The sequence below is a fragment of the Anastrepha ludens genome, chromosome 4, assembly GCF_028408465.1.
Source record: "Anastrepha ludens isolate Willacy chromosome 4, idAnaLude1.1, whole genome shotgun sequence".
Taxonomy (NCBI): Eukaryota; Metazoa; Arthropoda; class Insecta; order Diptera; family Tephritidae; genus Anastrepha; species Anastrepha ludens.
Genome location: NC_071500.1, coordinates 106,557,787 through 106,577,015, shown reverse-complemented (window position 1 = coordinate 106,577,015; position 19,229 = coordinate 106,557,787). Strand labels below are relative to the sequence as shown.

The following is a 19,229-nucleotide window of genomic DNA, read 5'->3' as shown; positions in this document are numbered from 1 at the left end:
ATATGCCATCTTCCTGTGTGCCTGGTAATGAAGCGTTTTCTATAGAGGATTTTGATTCAGTTGAAGGGTTCAACAAAGTTTTACAGACACCAGACAGACAGAATAATAAATTTGGAAAAATTCAAATATATAGGTCATATTAAAAAGCTACCTAACATTCTTTGCTTCTAATCACCAACAAATTCTTATCGACTGCTGCTAAATTTACATAATTCAGCCCCTCACTGTTAATTTTTGTTGAAAAATGTGTCTATGGTGAAATTGTCTTCGCGAGACGAGTACCCCTCGAAATTCCATACGTTCCTGTCATTGAGACTTTCTATACATTAACGTTCTCTGGTTTGGAGTTTTGTCCCAAATTTATACCAACAGAAGGCGCCCATAGCGCTTTTGATGCAACCCTGTATTCAGCGCTTTCGCGATGCCAACTAATTTTAAAATTCTCTGAACTCGGCCATTTTGGTCATAGACACCGTCGTTTGTATACGTTTTGTGCTTTGGTGAGTAGAAATCTGTGAAAATTAAGAACATCTTAAATTTTGTGATATCAAATAAGTTCTTTTATGCAATAATCATGATAGCTTCGTCTAATATACAATGTATTTTATGTGTTTTACAGTTCTTAAATTCATTTCACGAGTCCCTAATTACACAACTTGATTCAAGATGGTTAGGGAGAACAAAGCCGCCTGGAAAGCTCAATACTTCTTAAAAGTTGTTGTAAGTATGCGTTTTGTATTTATATATCTATTTCATTAAATGATGATAACATTTCTACGTCTGAATGTGTATCGTTCGGATGTCTTGCTTGAAAAAGCTGAACCCAGACATCCTGATACACGTTAGGTTAGATAAACTTGCGTCTGATTAAATATTTTCATGCTAAGGCGTTATTATAAGTTCATCGATTTACTAATTGTTCTTATTTTCACTTGCAGGAACTCTTCGATGAATTTCCGAAGTGCTTCATTGTCGGCGCTGACAATGTCGGCTCTAAGCAGATGCAAAATATCCGTACCAGCTTGCGTGGCTTGGGTGTTGTACTCATGGGTAAGAATACTATGATGCGTAAAGCTATCCGTGGCCATTTGGAGAACAACGCTCAATTGGAAAAATTGTTGCCACACATCAAAGGCAATGTTGGTTTCGTTTTCACCAAGGGTGATTTGGCTGAAGTCCGTGACAAGTTATTGGAATCGAAAGTGCGTGCCCCAGCTCGTGCTGGTGCTATTGCCCCATTGCCCGTCATTATTCCTGCACAGAATACTGGCTTGGGTCCCGAAAAGACTTCTTTCTTCCAGGCTCTCTCAATTCCAACCAAGATTTCCAAGGGTACAATTGAAATTATTAACGATGTACCAATTTTGAAGCCTGGAGATAAAGTTGGTGCTTCTGAGGCTACACTGCTTAACATGTTGAACATCTCGCCCTTCTCATACGGTTTGATCATCACTCAGGTGTACGATTCTGGTTCCATTTTCTCGCCCGAAATCTTGGACATTAAGCCTGAGGATCTGCGTGCGAAGTTCCAAGCTGGAGTGGCCAATTTGGCTGCTGTATCTTTGGCAATTGGTTATCCAACCATTGCTTCGGCGCCACACAGTATTGCCAATGGTTTCAAGAACTTGTTGGCTATTGCTGCTGCAACCGAAGTGGAATTCAAGGAAGCTGCTACCATCAAGGAGTTCATCAAGGACCCCAGCAAATTTGCTGCAGCCGCTGCTGCGTCTGCTCCAGCTGCTGGCGCTGGTGCTGCTGCCGAAAAGAAAGAAGAAGCCAAAAAGGAGGAATCGGAATCCGAAGAAGACGACGACATGGGTTTCGGTCTCTTCGACTAAAGGGCTCAACAGTAACAATTGTTATATTGCCATTACGCTTTTCTTTCGAGTGCGATTATTCGGGTTTTTCAGCAGTATGGATATGTTGATAATATAACGACGATCTTATAGTAATCTGATTATGCTACGCACCTCTTTGTTATCGGTAAATTATTGTCGTGGTCTGACGCACCCAATGGCAAGTTATCGTCGCAAAGTGTGTTTCAAAATCTTATTCTATACTAAAATCTGAATTTGTACAAAGAAATAAAGATGTAATTAACTTAACCATTTTTGTATTTGCTTTATTTTGGATAGATAATGTTCCGCTAGAATATCCAGAAATTAGTCGTCCTGTGTTATGGGGATTTCACGAGTGAAATCGTTCTTGTGGATGGTAGGGATAAGTCTCCGATAAAGGTATTTTTATTGTCCTTCGGGTGCAGAGGTTGATACTAGCATTAAGTACAAATGCACAGAGCTTCACTATGGATGTGGGGATCGTTCGACGACAAATTAAGTACCAGACAGTCAACCACCTAAAATATTGCCAACGATGTTTCTATATCTTTGTCCGGACAACAGATTTTTTTTGAGGATTTAAAATTGGTTGTTGTTGTTGTAGCAGCATAAACACTCCCCGTGCATGTACGAGGAATGCTGCTAAAGTGACAATCCTTGGCCGGATATAAATCCGGGTCGTTTCGGTAACGTAGAACCGACTGTCGTGGAAACGTAACGCTAAAATTGGTTATTGTTGTAGCAGTATCTTTGCCCTGTCAGTGTAGTGTAATCACTGGTCGTCTTCGTCTGTCTGTTTCGACGGGTTGGGTCCAGAGGGAGAGAGGTGTTAGATGAGTGGGTTTGATGGGGCATGTGAAAAGGTGGTTAGTGTCGTGCGGGGTGCCTTCACATGCCGGACATGTGTTTAGTATGTCGGGGTCGATTCTGGATAAGTAGGAGTTTAACCTGCTACAGTATCCGGAACGTAATTGTGCCAAGGTTACGCGGGACTCTCGGGGAAGCTGGAGCTCTTCATCTACTATGGGTGGTGGTTGGACTCCGATAACGGCATTCGGGGGTCGGGAGCTTAAAAAGGTGGTAAGGGTCTCCCGATGAATGTCGTTTATAGCCTGTCTGTACACTGTCTGATCCTGGAGTGGTCTGCCTGTTTTGTCCAGGATCTCGTCCACGTAGTTGAGAAAGTGCCTCCTGATGTGCCTGGGAGGTGGCTCAGGCTCAAGCAGGTGTCTGCATGGGTGAGGCCTACGGCGACACCCTAGCAGAAACTGCTTGATGAGCAGTTTGTTATGCTCCTTCAGCATGCGAGCCTCGTCATGCAGGTGTTGTATGGGGGACATCAGGAGACATCCTGTAGCGGTTCTAATTGCAGTATTTTGGCAGGTCTGGAACTTCGTCCACTGCGTATCACTGGTTCCAGGCGACCAGACAGGCGCAGCATAGTTAAGAACCGGTCGGCCTATTGCTTTGAAAGTCGACAGCAACATTTCTTTGTCTTTGCCCCAAGCGCTGCTGGCAAGCGACTTGAGGACCTTGTTGCGATTCTGTACTCTCGTTGCAATAGCGGTTGTGTGCGCTGCGAAGGAGAGCAAGCTGTCAAAGGTGACTCCCAATATTCTGGGGTTGCTTACCGTCGGTATTGGGGTATCATCGACGTGTACCTGAAGTTGCAGCTTGACCTCCTTTGTCCAGGTGGTAAAAAGGGCCGCCGTGGATTTAGTGGGAGAAAGGTGTAGGTTTCTCGCAGTGAAGAAGCGAGAAAGGCGGGCGAGGTAGTCGTTTAATTTTGTGCATAGGCCATCAATGTCATTGCCCGACGCCATTATCGTGCAGTCGTCGGCGTATGAGACCAGTGAGACTCCCTCTGGTGGCTGGGGGAGTTTCGAAATGTAGAAATTAAAAAGCAAGGGTGAAAGGACACCGCCCTGCGGTACTCCCTGCTTTATTTTCCTCTGTTTTGACGTTTGGTCTCGAAATGTCACCGACGAGTGACGACCACTCAGGTAGTTCGCGGTCCACCTCTTCAGCCCTGGCGGGATTGTCGACTGTAAAATGTCATCTAGTAGCGTGGCGTGGCTGACTGTATCGAAAGCCTTTTGTAAATCCAACGCTACTAGGACAGTCCTCTCGCAGGGGGGGTTTTGGTTTAGTCCGCGGTTTACCTGGGTGTTTATGACGGTGAGTGCCATGACGGTGAGTGCCATGGCGGTGCTGTGCACTCTTCGGAAACCATGCTGGTGTGAAGCTGGAGTCAGGTGTTCTGTAAGGAGTGGAAGTAGAAGGGCTTCAAGAGTCTTCACTACTGGGGAAAGGAGAGTTATCGGACGATAGGACTCCCCTTGGTTGGCGGGTTTCCCTGGCCTCAGTAGTGGGACCACTGTCCCTAATTTCCATTTATCAGGAATGATGAGAGTGGCCATAGGTTGAAGACCTTGGTGAGAAATTCTACTCCCAGTGGACCCAGCTTTTTCAGCATCAGCATGTTTAGTCCGTCAGGGCCAATGGCTTTAGATGGTTTCATATGTTTGATGGCCCCCTGAACCTCGTCGCTGAAGAAAGCAAGCGGTGCGCTGTTGTATGTCAGTTTGTGCAACCGTCTGGTGGCACAACGTTTGGATCTGTCGACCGGAGGATGCAGTATAAATTGCCGGCTAAAGTAGCTCACACATCTCTTCGGATCCGACGAAGTACGCCGTTGAAGGTGATATCCACCTTGTTACGGTGGACCAGAGCTTGCTCACACCAGAGGCGAAGTTACAGGACTTCAGATGCTCTACCCATTTGGTCCGCTTATGTCGGGTTACCAGTTGCCGGATCTCCGAATTGAGATCCTTTATTCGAGGATCCCCGGGATCGGCCTGGCGTAGGCGATCACGCTCATTCGCCAGAACAGCTGCTTCGGCTGGGAAATTGGGACGTATGTCCCGGATCCGCCCAGCGGGTATGAAGCGAGCCGCGGCGGCTGTGATCACCTTGCGGAATGCGCGTTCGCCTGCGCGCACATCGGTGGGAATGGGTAGGGCTGCGAATATGTCCTCAGTAAATTCCGCGAATCTGGTCCAATCAGCTTTGTTAAAGTTCATATATGACCGGTGATCCGCGGAAGCAAAGTCGGCAGGTTTCTCGATCGAGATGATAATGGGCAAGTGGTCTGATGCAAGCGATAGCATAGGTCGTCAGGTTATGCTATTTATCAGACCTGCGCTAGCAATTGTGATGTCAGGCGAGCTGCTGCAATTGCCCACTACCCTAGTGGGGGCATCGTCGTTTACAGTGCTGAATGTCGAATCGTCTATCTGCTCTGCCAATAGCTGTTCCCTACGATCATTTGGCAGGCTTGAATGCCAAAGATCGTGATGCGCGTTAAAGTCACCTACTACCAATTGGTTTTCTCCCCTGATGAGCGCACCAATATCAGGGAGATATCCTGCCGGGCAGCAGGTGACAGGGGGTATATAGATATTATAAATTTCGAGCTCGGCATCGCCTGACCGGACAGCTATACCTTGACATTCCAAAGTACTGTCCCTGCGGTCGATGCCTTCATCGATGAGACGATACTGCACTGAATGGTGGACTATGAACGCTAGGCCACCACCGTTGTATCGCTTGCGGTCCTTTCTATGCACGTTGTAGCCGTCCCTGGTAATCAGGAGGGAGGTAGCGTGCAGTTTTGTCTCCCGGACCGCAGCTATCTTGATACCATACCGGCTCATGAAGTCGACTATTTCGTCAATCTTGCTCGTGAGTCCGTTGCAGTTCAGTTGCAATAGCTTGAAGCTTCGCGGGAGTATGGTCGTAACTCGGGGGGTGAGGGATGTGTGATGTTGTCTACGTTGGTCCTGCTGTGCGTTCCGCAAAATTGGTAGTGGCCTGATGTTGACTGGCGGCCGCGCCACTGGGGGCGGTTGCGGGTGCAGAGCTCTGCAGCAGGGGGCAACGAAGTCGCGTGTCCACTCACGGGTGGTGTGCAGGCCGGAGCACCTCCGAAAATGGCACCAGCCACTGTAAGAATTGCATTGGACAGTTGTCAAGTTCCGAGGAACTACGGTCTGACACACAGAGTAGACTGTGCGGGGGGCCAAGAGCTGCTGGTTTGTCCCCGCACTGGGGTGTTGTTGGGGACGGCAGTTTGACGTGCCGGCACTGAAGGCAGTATCGCCGTTGAGGCAGGGGCCACCTGTGGGCGGGAGCAACACGTCACCACTTACCTTGTGGACCACTCCCTGTGAGTCTTAAGGTTGAGCAGGTCTTAAGATGGCACCACCTGTTGCACTTATTACACCTAACCGAGGTGGAGTTCGGGTGGAGCCGTTTGTGGTAAATGCAGCAATAAAATACTTCTGGTCCGGAGTTGGGTTCGACGCCAGCCCGGAAGAGAAGTAGAGAAGTAGAAGTAGAGTTGCTCCTGTGACGAAAGACTGGGGGTGGGATACGGTACACTAGACAGGGCTAGTTTACTGGGGCGGCAGCCCTTGGTCGGGAAAAACCCCGATTCATTCCGGTAACGTAGAACCGGCTGCCATGGGAATGTAAAACTGGTCTCAACCCATGGTTAATGCAGCAGCATAAATATTCCCCATACATATGTGTCCTTAGCCGGATCATTTCGGTAAAGTAGAACCTACTCTCGTGGGAATTACATTAACTGTAATTATTATATAGTGGCTTTGTTGTTGATGTTTTAACAGCATAGGTAGCCCTGTCAGTGTAGGCATATCACCGGTCATCTTCGTCTAGCTCATCTAGGGGTAGGCCCAGGAAACATGCTGTTTCGACAGGTTGGGTCCAGAGGGAGAGGAGGGTTAGATGAGTCGGTTTGATGGGGCATGTGAAGATGTGGTTTGTGTCGTGCGGGGTACCTTCACATGCCGGACATGTGTTTGGTATGTCGGGGTCGATTCTGGATATGTAGGAGTTTAACCTGCTACAGTATCCAGAACGTAGTTGTGCCAGTGTTACACGAGTCTCACGGGGAAGCTAGAGCTCTTCGTCTGCAATAGGTGGTGGTTGGACTCCGATTACGGCATTCACAGGACGGGAGTTCATGAAGGTGGTAACGGTCTCCCGGTGGATGTCGTTTATTGACTGTCTAAATACTGTCCGGTCCAGTAGGTTGCGGTCAGTTTTGTCCTGGATTTCGTCAGCGTGGTCTAGGAGGTGTCTCCTGACGTGCCTGGGCGGCGGCTCAGGCTCAAGCAGGTGTCTGCAGGGGTGAAACCTGCGGTAACATCCAAGCAGGAACTGCTTGCTGAGCAGTTTGTTGTGCTCCACTACTGGGAGCATTTGTGCCTCGTTATGTAGGTGTCGAATGGGAGACATCAGGAGGCACCCGGTCGCTGTCCGAATGGCGGTATTTTGACATGTCTGTAGCTTTGTCCACTGCGTATCACTAGTTCCAGGCGACCAGACAGGCGCAGCATAGTTTAGAACCGGCCGAAAAATTGCCTTAAATGTCGAAAGCAACAGTTCTTTGTCTTTGCCCCCAAGTGCTGCCGGCCAGCGATTTGAGGACCTTGTTGCGATTTTGGACTTTAGTGGCAATTGCGGTTGTGTGCGCAGAGAAGGAGAGCAAGCTTTCAAAGGTTACACCCAAAATTTTGGGGTTATTTACCGTCGGAATTGGTGTGTCATCGACTTTTACCTTAAGGGACAGCTTGACCTCCTTTGTCCAGGTGGTAAAGAGGGTCGCCGTGGACTTGGTGGGGGAAAGTTGGAGATTCCTCGCAGTGAAAAAGCGAGAAAGGTCGGTGAGGTAGTTGTTCACTTTGGAACACAGGCCATCAATGTCATTGCCCGACGCCTTTATCGTGCAGTCGTCAGCGTATGAGATCAGGGAAACTCCCGCTGATGGTTGGGGGAGCTTCGAGATGTAGAAGTTGAACAGCAAGGGAGAAAGGACACCACCCTGCGGTACACCTTGCTTAATCTTCCTCTGCTTTGATGTTTGATCTCGAAAAATCACTGACGAGTGCCGACCGATCAGGTAGTTTGCCACTTCTTCAGCCTTGGCGGGAGTGTCGACTGATAAATATCATCTAGTAGCGTGGAATGGCTAACTGTATCGAAAGCCTTCTTCAGGTCCAACACTACTAGGACAGTCCTCTCGCAGGGGCGGTTTTGGTTAAGCCCGCGGTTTATCTGGCCCTGTCTAGTGAACCGTTATATAGTGGCCTAATATGTTGGTTATTCGAAATCTACATTTTATGAACAGGTTCTGCAATTGAGGGAAAACTTCCAAAAATTTCACTCCAGTATGCAATACAGAACCTGCCTGTTTGGCTTGACATTAAAAATTAAGGACTGTTAACAAATTTTATTTACTTTTTATAACAGGTTTTGCTATATATTTTTATATTTCGAAAATTATTCTAAATATATAAGACCACTTTTATATTATTTTTGCGATTGTTTCATAAGAACTGGAATTTCGAAACCTTAAGACGTAGGCATTGTATATTATGCAGTTGCTGCGTCTTAAGCTAACAGATATGTCTTTGTGCTTAAATAGTAGCAAGGCTAAAAATACATAGGCACATTAAGTTTACATTTGTAAACAAATACAACAAACATTAATAATAAAGTGTTAACAGGAAGCCTTCGACGAAAAAGCAGACGAATGACAAAAGTACTATTGGTATGTAATGTCAATGACATCTTCGATGGGGTTTCCCCATTCACGAGCTACAATCATGATTTCGTTCATAGTTAGTTTAGGTCCGATCAGTGGATTCATTTGCGTCATATAACAGCATAACCAGCTGAAAAGAAGGAACAAGGAACAAATTAATGCAATTGGTTTAAGATGTTTTTTGTTGAATTTGTAAACTCACAATAACCAACAGGTGGATGCAACCAACATCAGGCAGCATTGTGTAATACTGTGAACGAATAAAACCAAATATTAAAATGTTTGAATTTAATTATAGCTCGCAGTTATTACAAATGTAACACATACCCTTTGTTAGGTCCTCGAGCGAAAAATGGGCATATTATGCCAATAAAGGCCCAAAAGCAGGTGATGATAATAGGTGGTAGCCAAGCTTTTTCCATTATGCCACTCGTTACACTTTAATACTGTTAATTTACACTAATTTGGCATGCGAAAGAGGAAAACCAAAACAATCGATGCACTATGTCGTTGGTTATTACAGAAAAGACAAACGATGGTAGTGACCAGATTTTCAGCTACACAAATGTCACATGATCAGCCATGGGACTTTATGTTCCAGCTGTTCAATTCAGCACGGAAAAATTATTTCCACAGCGTTGCAACTGAGTGATTCATCCATCTTTAATGTAATTGCGTATTTACACGTCAAAATTCAATTGAGTAAACACAACACAAGCTGCAAGGGAATTGATATGCGATTTCGTTTCTAAGACGCAATAGCTAAGAAAACACTTGAAAGCATTAGTGCATATGCCAAAGTATGAAAGTGTGGAAAATTTAAAAGCAAACTGTCTGAGAGCTCATTCATGCACCATTCATGTAAAAGCAAATTTCTTACAGTATATTTATGCATACTAGTCCAAAAATAAACTTTTAATAGATGTAAGTATTTGTAATTATCTATCTTTTGTAAAAAAGCGGACGGTAATTGGTTGCGATTCTGGTCATAAAAATATAGTAATCGAAAATATTGAAACTATGCACAAGTGTAAAGGATGGTCTTTACTGCATTTTCTAGAAATCAATTATTTAAGTGCCACACGCACGGTTTAAGTGGTAGTCAAAAATGAATCAGCTTTGACAGACGCCTTGTAACGTCCATATTATCAAACCTACACGCAAATCGGGAAATTAAACTAGGGAACGTGAGAAATATGAACAGCTTTGTTCATTTATTTATTTGTTTTAGTCTATCGATATCTTGCAGAAATAATATAATAAAAATAATGAATATTAAAAAATTAAAAAATTCGGAACTAAAGTTTACCAGAACTATTTTAGAATAAAAAAAAATTGTACAATAAGTATTTTTCCAATAAATGCTGCTTGAAAAACGGTTTTCGATTCAAATTAACCGTTAAAAAGCAAAATGGAAGACAGCTAAAAATATTTTTGAAGCACCGTACTCACATTATAGAGTCAATAGTTACGAGCACGTTCTTTTCTAGTTATAATTTTCCAATACCTTACTTGCCAGCAGCTAATTTTGCGGGAATTCAAAATTTGTCAGAGAAGAAAATATACAAAATGAATGAAAAAAGAAAAACCAGTAAGAACTTGCAAGAAGAACTCAAAAAAGTTAAACAAAGATTGAAATTGTAAAGTATACTACGACCTGAGCATAGCTGCACTTTTTTTTATTTGTATGTTGTGTGGATGTATGCTTGTGAACAGGGAAAATTTATCCAGTAAGAACTTGTAAGTTATACCGTCCGCTTGCCCAAGTTTTTGCGTATGTAAGGATTGTTACTACTTATCGCGTGCATGAAAAGAACTAGCTAGTAATTTCGACGTAAAATTTGTGATAACTTTCAATGAAATTGCCAATTGAGACAGCAAATTAAATAATTTCGATAATTCATGCCATGAAATACTTTAAGTCATATATTGCCAATATTTGTGAAGCAATGATCTGTCATTGTGCATGTTTGAAAGCCAAATGGTACTTTTTTATGGCGTTCAAATTAGGAGCACCTTTGAAAATTTTAGTTTTCAAGACTGTGCTTTTCGCTTCTTTACAAAAGTGACTCACACAAAATCTCATCGTTCTTCTTTCCTCTCCGTTATATAAATCAAATAATACTTTCAAATAATCAAGACCGCGAGTACAACGTACTGGTTAACTGTGCCCGTAATAATGCGTTCTATCGTTCTATCAGTAAAATGTTGACAATCTGGTCATCTAGCTAATCAAGCACAGTATAACACTTTTCAATGCGAAGTAAAAATGGATGAGGAAAAGTACGTTTATTTTTAATGAATACCACTTTGAAAAAACTAAACTGATGATCATCACTAACTAATCAAGCGCAGTATAACATTTTTCAATGCGGAGTAAAATTGGATGTAATGAATAGTACTTTGAAGTTTAATATTGTTGATTTAATGTTTTAGCGTAAAATTAAGTTTAGATAAAACGAGGATATTGGTTCATATTCTTAAACATCACGTTCGGCGCGAAAATAACTTCTGCAATATTTAGGCAGCTAATAAGCTAAATATCAGCAACAGGCCATCAAAGAAGTAACATATCGCAAAATTACTGTAATTATTGAGGACGACGAACACACCCATATGTACGCTCTGTATGTCATAGTCTATTTATTGGCACTAATTGAACATACACTTTACTAAATGTCAGCTGGATGACTCTCAATTGCAGTTCAGTGGAAAAGTGACAAGCAAAATTGTTAAAAATGGTTTTGGAAAGTACTATGATATGGTAAGTAAATTTATTAATTTTTACAATATATTAATAATATTTTTTTATAGTTTGAAGTTTAATTGCAATGTGTTATTACAGTGAAGTAATATTTATCAGAATAAATAGTTTATCATAGCAATGTAAATGATAATGGTGCTTTTTGTGTGCGCCGCATATGTGTATAGTGCTAATTCAAAATTACCTTATTTTATTCGATAGTTTTGACAATAGTGATTACCAGAGAAATGGTGATTACTTTCCTACCCGTTTGAACGTACAAAAGGATGGCATCAACCTGGTTTGCCTCACAAAAGTTCGCTCTAATCCCGAGAATAATGTGGGACTTATGACAATATCCAAGTAAGTAAACTAAATGTGTGTACATACCAAAAACAATATAATTTAATTTTTCTTCTTTAGCACTGTTGAAGTTCTTGCTACTCTAACAAGTGATGTAGGGCGTATTTTCTCAAAGATGCATTTAATACAACCAAAAGGCGAAATAAATTTACTGACTGGTATCCGTATTGCGCATGTAAGATTTTTATTTTGTGAGTTTTAAACTGAAAAATGCAATACTATTTATGTTACAAATTATAGTTGGTCCTCAAACATCGTCAAGGAAAAAACCATAAAATGCGCATTGTTGTATTTGTCGGTTCACCGATAAATAATGAAGAAGGCGAATTGGTCAAACAAGCCAAGCGTTTAAAAAAAGAAAAAGTAAATGTTGACATCGTTAGCTTTGGCGATCATGGAAACAACAATGAAATTCTAACTGCGTTCGTGAATGCTCTAAATGGAAAAGATGGCACAGGCTCCCATTTAGTTAGTGTACCACGTGGATCGGGATTATCCGATGCACTATTATCATCACCTATAATACAAGGGGAAGATGGTATGGGAGGTGCAGGGTTAAGTGGTGCAGGTTTCGAATTTGGGGTTGATCCCAACGAGGACCCGGAATTGGCACTTGCTTTACGTGTTTCTATGGAAGAGCAACGTCAACGTCAAGAAGAAGAGCAACGTCGCGCACTTTCCGAATCAAATGCTGCTAGTGGCACAGAAGTAACTGCTGGCAGCACCAGCACAGGTGGGGAGAAAACAAGCGCAGGCACTGTTGGTGCTGTTATTGAGGAGCCCAATTCGGAAGAAGCTATGTTGCAGCGTGCACTGGCATTATCCACAGAAACGGTAATGTATAAGTAAACATCAAACACCATTTAAATATTAATTTTATTTTGAAAACAAAAAAAGCCGGAAGACAACTTGCCCGATTTCGCTAATATGACTGAAGAAGAGCAAATTGCTTTTGCCATGCAAATGTCAATGCAGGATGCGGGTTTGTTAAACTCATTCAACTACTTTGGGATATAAAATTTAATGTATACTTTTTGTATTTTTCATTCCTATAGCCGATGAGACTGTGACTCAACAAGCTAAGCGTCCTAAAACTGAGGAAAACCAACCGATGGATGTTGATGATGATTATTCTGAAGTAATTGGTGATCCAGCATTTCTCCAGGTATATATGTCATTTCATAAAAAATATGCTAAAAACTTGTATTTGTAAACCTGAAATATTTGTAGAGTGTGCTCGAAAATTTGCCCGGAGTTGATCCACAATCGGAAGCCGTTCGAGACGCTGTGGGTTCGCTCAGTAAAGAAAAAGAGAAGGAAAAGGATAAGAAAAGCGATGACGGGGATAAACCCCAATGAAATGGATTTCTGAAAATTAATTTTTAAATTGATGCCGTATCAATAACTAAGCTATATTAACACATAAATGTGTAGGCTTACCCAAATGAATTATTTTATATTAAATTTGCTTTAAAATAAATTGCCTACGATTATATCTAAAAATAACAAACAATGCAATAACAGGGGGTGCTGCCAGAAGTATAGAAATCACATTGATGTATTGAAATTATAAAAAGGGTATTTCAAAAGACGCGTCTAATTGTTGTTTTAAAATAAAACTTGTACAAATTTAGATTCTTCCAAGTTTCACTATTTTTATTCAAAATAATTAATTTATAACAATTATATGTGAAAAATTACATCATTTAAATGTCCACCATAAGCACGTTTACAATTAAATTCCGCCAAACAGTCGATTCAAGAATTCCTAATTGTTGAGAACATTGAGATATCGATATTGTGTGTAAGTGATTTAGCAACATTGCGCTACAGCGCAAAACCATATTCTCAACAAAACGTTCAACTTTTGGTTTGCTGGTCCAAAGAACCAGTTTCTCGAAATTTTTGGTATAAAAAAGGTACCGTCCAGGAAGTATTCACTGCTGACATCTAGGCGTCACTTTTCAAAGACCCTTTACATGTACTTGGCGCTTTCAACCGTTATTGGTGGTTAACCGATCTTCTCATATTTGATTTTTTCCTACAAGTGGAAGTACCTAGAGTTTTAATTTACCTTCGTACGACAGATATTTTTTTATAAGCTTTTATGGCGAAAGTATACACGTGTTCTTTTTGTAGCACCATAAACATTCTCCATACCTATACCGGGAATGCTGCTGAAGTGACAGTCCTTGGCCGTAATAAATAAATCCGGGTCGTTCCGATTATGTTGAACTGACTGTCGTGGGGAAAATCTTTTGGCGTTTCATGCCCGTGGTTTCGAACCCAGACATTATCGGGTGGTAACAACATACTAATCGTCTGGCTACAGCGGTCCAATATGAGCCTACAAAATTTTATTGGTTTGAAGACAAATTTCGTTTTATTGGCTATTGAAAAATTTAATTCAATATTTATTTAAGGTAATATATTTAAACTGTGGTATTTTCACTTTACAACTTTGCAAATATTCTAAATAATTTCATTATTGAAAGCAATTGTTCCACCAGTCGGTCATTTTAGTGTCCACCTCTGTAGTCCTTCATATGGAGCAATACCCAAGCTGGCACAACGAGCATAGATGCGCACATACCACCACCTAAGATGATTAGTTCCTGAAAAAGAAGCAACAATTATTAGAATATTAGCATGTTACGAGGGTCGAGATGTGGTGTTTACGTAACCTGAGGTTGCAAAAAATCAGTTATACTTACAGCTTTAGGAACCTTATTAACAGGGGGTCCAGCAACGGCAGATTGGCAGCGGGTTTGCAATCCGTTGCGGATGGCTGGAATCAAAAGACGAGCAGCGCTGTTTTGGAACATTTTTCTTTATTACTAAAAATTTAGTGATCTTAACTAACTGCTGGCCGAAATGATTTCCTTCTGCTGTCACACACTAATCGATTCTTTGACAATTCGTAATAAGCCATTCAGCGATTGTAGAGAGCGACATCTGGTGTGTCGATGCGTAATGAGTTATATGTACATATTTTGTTAAAATATAAAATAAAAGTTATTATAAACATAGTGCCCTACCAGAGAATGTTAATGCAATTGCATTAACATTCTCTGCTACAACTGCTGGTCATGATATGAATTTAAAATTTACATTTTTATAGCAAACGTAAAAAAATAGCCGAAGTCAAATCAAATATTTTTCCGCACACCCGCTAGCATTGATTGAACAAACCCTAAACTAAATTCTCAATTTACTCAGCCGGCGTTTAAGCAAAAAGTGGAAGATTGTATTTTTTTGCAAATATGACTGCTTTTGAAGGTAAATAAAACTAAGAAGTTAATTTCTTCTGATGATATTTAATGTTACCACTTTTTAAATAGAATTTGGTGTGTTGCCCGAAATCGGTAAGGCGATTGACGACATGGAGTGGACTCTGCCAACTGATGTACAAGCCGAAGCTATACCACTTATCCTTGGTGGGGGCGACGTACTTATGGCAGCGGAAACTGGTTCTGGCAAAACTGGAGCTTTTTGTTTACCCATTTTGCAAACTGTTTGGGAAACGTTACGCGATCTTGATGAAGGAAAAGTAAGTAAGACTTCTGGTGCCGGTGGCAGTATTGCACCTTGGACGATGTCGTTCTTTGACCGAGGATCAGCACTTGCTGTCACACCGGATGGAATGCGTTGCCAGTCACGTGAATTCAAAGAATGGCACGGTTGTCGTGCTACGACCGGTGTACGTGGCAAAGGTAAGTTCTTCTTTGAGGCCACCGTCACGGACGAAGGACTTTGTCGCGTAGGTTGGTCCACGGAACAAGCCAATCTAGATCTTGGTACCTGTCGTAATGGCTATGGTTTTGGTGGTACCGGAAAAAAGTCCAACAATCGCCAATTTGATGATTATGGTGAGGCGTTTGGGAAAAATGACGTCATTGGTTGCTATGTCGATCTACAGCGCTTGGAAATATCCTTTGCTAAGAACGGCAAACCATTAGGTTTGGCATTTCGAATACCCGAAAATCAACGCAATGAAACTTTTTATCCAGCTGTTGTGTTAAAAAATGCTGAAATGCTGTTCAATTTCGGTAAGACCGATTTTAAGTATCCACCTAAAGATGGTTTTATCGCTGTATGTCAAGCCGGCTCAGAGCGTTCAAAATCTAATCCGCTTGCTAGCCCTACAACAAATGCTGCAGCTAACAAGCCAGCACCAAATGCACCCCAAGCAATTATTATAGAACCCAGCCGCGAACTTGCGGAGCAAACCTATAATCAAATTGAAAAGTTTCGAGTACATTTGAGTAACCCTGATGTACGTTCACTTTTGCTAATTGGAGGCGTTAAGCTAGAGCAGCAAAAAAGTTCTCTACAACAAGGAGTTCATATTGTGGTGGGTACACCAGGTCGTCTGGAAGAGATGATTAGCAGTGGATTTGTGCAATTAACACACTGCAGGTCAGTTTCGAATACACAACTATAAGTGATTTTTAATATATTTACTGAGAGCATACAATACTTGTGGATTTTATTTTGCTGCAGATTTTTTGTACTAGACGAAGCTGATGCCTTACTCAAGCAAGGCTATACTGATTTGATCGATCGACTTCACAAGCAAATACCAAAAATGACTTCCGATGGTCGACGTTTACAGATGGTTGTTTGTTCTGCTACCCTACATGCATTCGAAGTGAAAAAGATGGCCGATCGCCTGATGCACTTCCCCACCTGGGTAGATCTTAAAGGCGAAGATGCAGTGCCAGAAACTGTTCATCATGTCGTTTGCATGGTTGACCCACAGAAGGATATAACCTGGCACAACCTTCGACAACACATACGCACTGATGGTGTCCACGCGCGAGATAATGTGCATCCGCAGAATCACACACCTGAAACATTATCCGAGGCCATTAAAATTCTTAAAGGCGAATATTGTATAGCTGCGATTGATCAACACAAAATGGATCGTGCCATTATTTTCTGCCGCACTAAGGTAGATTGTGACAATTTGGAAAATTACCTAAAGTCGCGCGGTGGCCAACGATATTCGTGTGTTTGTCTACATGGAGATCGGAGGCCTCAGGAGCGCAAACAAAATTTGGAAATGTTTAAGCGTGAACAAGTAAAATTTCTCATTTGTACTGATGTAGCTGCGAGAGGTTTGGATATAACTGGTCTCCCTTTCAGTAAGTTAACTTCACATATTAATTTGGATTTGTTTTAAATATACAGTTTTGCAGTGATAAACGTAACTTTGCCCGATGAGAAGTCAAATTATGTACATCGAATCGGTCGTGTTGGTCGCGCAGAGCGAATGGGCTTGGCCATTAGCTTAGTAGCTTCCGTGCCAGAAAAGGTAATAATATGGAGATTCCGGCTTTCTTACGTTGTAGTTAATTTCATTTTAATACTAGGTTTGGTATCATGGGGAGTGGTGCCCAACACGCGGCCGAAATTGCCAAAATACAAACCTAACTGACGTGCGTGGATGTTGTATTTGGTACAATGAAATGAATGTAAGACGTTTGATATACCTAGAAATCAATAAGATGCATATTTTTTTTTATTCCACAGTTGTTAGGTGATATAGAGGATCATCTCAACATTACCATTCAGCAAGTTGATAAGTCTTTGGCAGTGCCCCTTAATGATTTCGACGGTAAAGTTATTTATGGCCAAAAGAATTTAAATACTGGCACTGGATATAAGGATCATGTGCAACAGTTGGGGCCAGTTGTGCGAAAGTTAACCGAACTTGAATTGCAGTCACAATCTTTATTCTTGAAACGCTTGAAATTTTAAGTGTACAATATATAGATTCATATGTGGAACAACATACGTACAAACCAGCCAGTTAATCGCATCAAATTACATACAAAAAATACGGACGTTATTCATTTAGTAAAACATACATACATAAAATGCATAATTACAGGCATACATTAAAATGGAAATTTGCTTACGACTAATTTGTATTTTTATTTCACATTTCTGTTAGTTTGTTGTTGGATCTCTTTTGGCTTTTCTTAAATCGTCAGGTGTCAGAAGCAGATTAAAATTCTCACTATGACGCTTTTGGACACCCGATATCATCCTCTTCCTCGACACCCTCCTCGTCTTCTTCATTGAATTGCGTACGCATTTGTTGCACGGACAACAGTTGCTTGCACAGCTGGTTGCCAAATGATTCCACATAACTAGGGCTGATTTTATCCAATAACGCATAAGGCGTTTCATATACCTCATCCTCATCCTCGGTTACGTCGTTGTTATTGGCGTTGATTTCGTCAAATTTATTAGCTACTACACGAAAACCAATACTGGATACTTGTACGCAATATTCCTGTCCCTCAATGGTACGCACATTCAGGTACACTTTACTTTCGTTGCTAGGTAATTGCCGAGATATTTCGATTAGTGCAACATGTGGATTAACATCTCGTATAATAGCAGCTGCTTCCTCTTCCCAGTTAATAATTTCATCATCATTGCCATCAAAAGGAGTTGTAGTTGAGTCAACATCAGGTTTTATACTCATCTTATTTTCAAAAAAAATTGTACATTCAAAAAATCTTATAAGAACTTCAAAAACAATGTATGCTTTTTCTCCGAGATCGTATTGTTTCAAGTAGATACAGCAATATTCGTGGCGTATTCAACTTCAAAAAAATGTTTTATAGAAAACGCGACTTTACTAAACATTCATGCGCTTTGCGCGTCAGCATTGCCTTTTATTTAGCAAAATTATCCAGTATTCTTCGTTGTGAAACTTGTATTTAGTTGTTTTCCACTCGAATTTCTTGGACTTGGAAATGTAATTTGATGAATGAAAAGATTACCAATGATTTTTCCAGCATTTCCTCAGCGTATGCAAACAGCTGATAATAAATTTTGTTTGTGGTGAATTTGGGCGCGGCGACTCCAGTGATACCAGCTCGTTATATTTTTTTAATTTAACTGCTAGAAAATAACGTACGTAATAATCAGCAAGCCGAATCTATTCCAAGTGATATCAGTAGAACCGCTCATTTGGTATTTTTTATTTGTTCTCGCTTGAGGATGCATGTAAATTTTGTTTTTGTACTACTGCTATCACCTTGAATAGATTTGCCTTGTTAATTAGTTTCTTCACATTTAATATCTTTTGAAGGAGATTTTCTAAACTTTTAATAATATTGTAAACCAAGTCGCCTCTATTTAAGATGGCGGCATTAGACCAACAACAATGTTTTGTACGTTCGATTGTCACGCAAAGTATTAGAAAAGTAGAAAACGAAAAATTAATTCGCCTTGTTTTATTCTGTACTGACAGTCACATGGATACAGTGAGAGAAAAAAAAAAACAAATCAGCTAATTTACCAACATCAACATAAGTGCACGGCAGTGATGCTTTTTATGAGATAGCATCACGTTCTGTCTAATAATTGCAGCAACAATGTCAAATCACGCGAAGAGAAATTACTTGCTTGTGAAGAGGATGAGTAAGCAAGAGCAATGGAAACTGTCAAATACAAGAAATCCCACACACACCCTCTTGCAGCAGCGTCATTGGCAAAATACCCGGGAAAACCGCATTTGAACGTATTTTTATAATGTGTGATTTTACAATTTAACACGCGGCACTTAATTCTTATTAGTTTATTTAATTTAGAAATCATAAATCTTAAAAACATTGTTGCTTGTTTTTGAACT

General features: G+C 41.2%; 6 protein-coding genes across 6 annotated transcripts; 3 read left to right on the top strand and 3 right to left on the bottom strand.

The window, feature by feature from the left end:
- Positions 1 to 395: 395 nt before the first annotated feature.
- Positions 396 to 2,105, top strand: LOC128860499 (60S acidic ribosomal protein P0). The gene is made up of 3 exons (XM_054098073.1): positions 396 to 500; positions 620 to 720; positions 939 to 2,105. The coding sequence occupies exons 2-3, from the start codon at positions 667 to 669 to the stop codon at positions 1,836 to 1,838; spliced, it is 954 nt and encodes a 317-aa protein (XP_053954048.1). The 5' UTR covers positions 396 to 500; positions 620 to 666; the 3' UTR covers positions 1,839 to 2,105.
- Positions 2,106 to 8,127: 6,022 nt separating this feature from the next.
- LOC128862207 (V-type proton ATPase subunit e) lies at positions 8,128 to 9,054 on the bottom strand. The gene is made up of 3 exons (XM_054100700.1): positions 8,797 to 9,054; positions 8,672 to 8,719; positions 8,128 to 8,599 (listed from the first exon to the last, which is right to left on the bottom strand). The coding sequence occupies exons 1-3, from the start codon at positions 8,889 to 8,891 to the stop codon at positions 8,470 to 8,472; spliced, it is 273 nt and encodes a 90-aa protein (XP_053956675.1). The 5' UTR covers positions 8,892 to 9,054; the 3' UTR covers positions 8,128 to 8,469.
- Positions 9,055 to 11,126: 2,072 nt separating this feature from the next.
- On the top strand, positions 11,127 to 13,208 carry LOC128860496 (26S proteasome non-ATPase regulatory subunit 4). The gene is made up of 7 exons (XM_054098070.1): positions 11,127 to 11,233; positions 11,435 to 11,575; positions 11,636 to 11,750; positions 11,816 to 12,409; positions 12,473 to 12,557; positions 12,631 to 12,740; positions 12,806 to 13,208. The coding sequence occupies exons 1-7, from the start codon at positions 11,208 to 11,210 to the stop codon at positions 12,932 to 12,934; spliced, it is 1,200 nt and encodes a 399-aa protein (XP_053954045.1). The 5' UTR covers positions 11,127 to 11,207; the 3' UTR covers positions 12,935 to 13,208.
- A 780-nt stretch (positions 13,209 to 13,988) lies between these two features.
- On the bottom strand, positions 13,989 to 14,482 carry LOC128860498 (uncharacterized). Its single transcript, XM_054098072.1, has 2 exons — positions 14,290 to 14,482; positions 13,989 to 14,190 (listed from the first exon to the last, which is right to left on the bottom strand). The coding sequence occupies exons 1-2, from the start codon at positions 14,398 to 14,400 to the stop codon at positions 14,095 to 14,097; spliced, it is 207 nt and encodes a 68-aa protein (XP_053954047.1). The 5' UTR covers positions 14,401 to 14,482; the 3' UTR covers positions 13,989 to 14,094.
- Positions 14,483 to 14,698: 216 nt separating this feature from the next.
- LOC128860495 (ATP-dependent RNA helicase Ddx1) lies at positions 14,699 to 17,505 on the top strand. Its single transcript, XM_054098069.1, has 6 exons — positions 14,699 to 14,854; positions 14,917 to 15,994; positions 16,079 to 16,722; positions 16,777 to 16,892; positions 16,951 to 17,052; positions 17,111 to 17,505. The coding sequence occupies exons 1-6, from the start codon at positions 14,839 to 14,841 to the stop codon at positions 17,336 to 17,338; spliced, it is 2,184 nt and encodes a 727-aa protein (XP_053954044.1). The 5' UTR covers positions 14,699 to 14,838; the 3' UTR covers positions 17,339 to 17,505.
- Positions 17,506 to 17,600: 95 nt separating this feature from the next.
- On the bottom strand, positions 17,601 to 18,416 carry LOC128860497 (GSK3-beta interaction protein-like). The gene has a single exon (XM_054098071.1). It carries the CDS (start codon positions 18,072 to 18,074, stop codon positions 17,601 to 17,603), a length of 474 nt encoding a protein of 157 aa, XP_053954046.1. The 5' UTR covers positions 18,075 to 18,416.
- Positions 18,417 to 19,229: the final 813 nt, after the last annotated feature.

Coding starts and splice junctions, on each gene's coding strand:
- LOC128860499 (XM_054098073.1), top strand. CDS start 667: ATGGTTAGGGAGAACAAAGCCGCCTGGAAAGCTCAATACTTCTTAAAA. Junction 721..938: donor AATACTTCTTAAAAGTTGTT/GTAAGTATGCGT, acceptor TTTCACTTGCAG/GAACTCTTCGATGAATTTCC.
- LOC128862207 (XM_054100700.1), bottom strand. CDS start 8,891: ATGGAAAAAGCTTGGCTACCACCTATTATCATCACCTGCTTTTGGGCC. Junction 8,720..8,796: donor GCTCGAGGACCTAACAAAGG/GTATGTGTTACA, acceptor ATTCGTTCACAG/TATTACACAATGCTGCCTGA. Junction 8,600..8,671: donor GCATCCACCTGTTGGTTATT/GTGAGTTTACAA, acceptor CCTTCTTTTCAG/CTGGTTATGCTGTTATATGA.
- LOC128860496 (XM_054098070.1), top strand. CDS start 11,208: ATGGTTTTGGAAAGTACTATGATATG. Junction 11,234..11,434: donor TTGGAAAGTACTATGATATG/GTAAGTAAATTT, acceptor TTTATTCGATAG/TTTTGACAATAGTGATTACC. Junction 12,741..12,805: donor GTGATCCAGCATTTCTCCAG/GTATATATGTCA, acceptor AAATATTTGTAG/AGTGTGCTCGAAAATTTGCC.
- LOC128860498 (XM_054098072.1), bottom strand. CDS start 14,400: ATGTTCCAAAACAGCGCTGCTCGTCTTTTGATTCCAGCCATCCGCAAC. Junction 14,191..14,289: donor TTAATAAGGTTCCTAAAGCT/GTAAGTATAACT, acceptor CTTCTTTTTCAG/GAACTAATCATCTTAGGTGG.
- LOC128860495 (XM_054098069.1), top strand. Junction 16,893..16,950: donor TAGCTTCCGTGCCAGAAAAG/GTAATAATATGG, acceptor TTTTAATACTAG/GTTTGGTATCATGGGGAGTG. Junction 17,053..17,110: donor TTTGGTACAATGAAATGAAT/GTAAGACGTTTG, acceptor TTTATTCCACAG/TTGTTAGGTGATATAGAGGA.
- LOC128860497 (XM_054098071.1), bottom strand. CDS start 18,074: ATGAGTATAAAACCTGATGTTGACTCAACTACAACTCCTTTTGATGGC.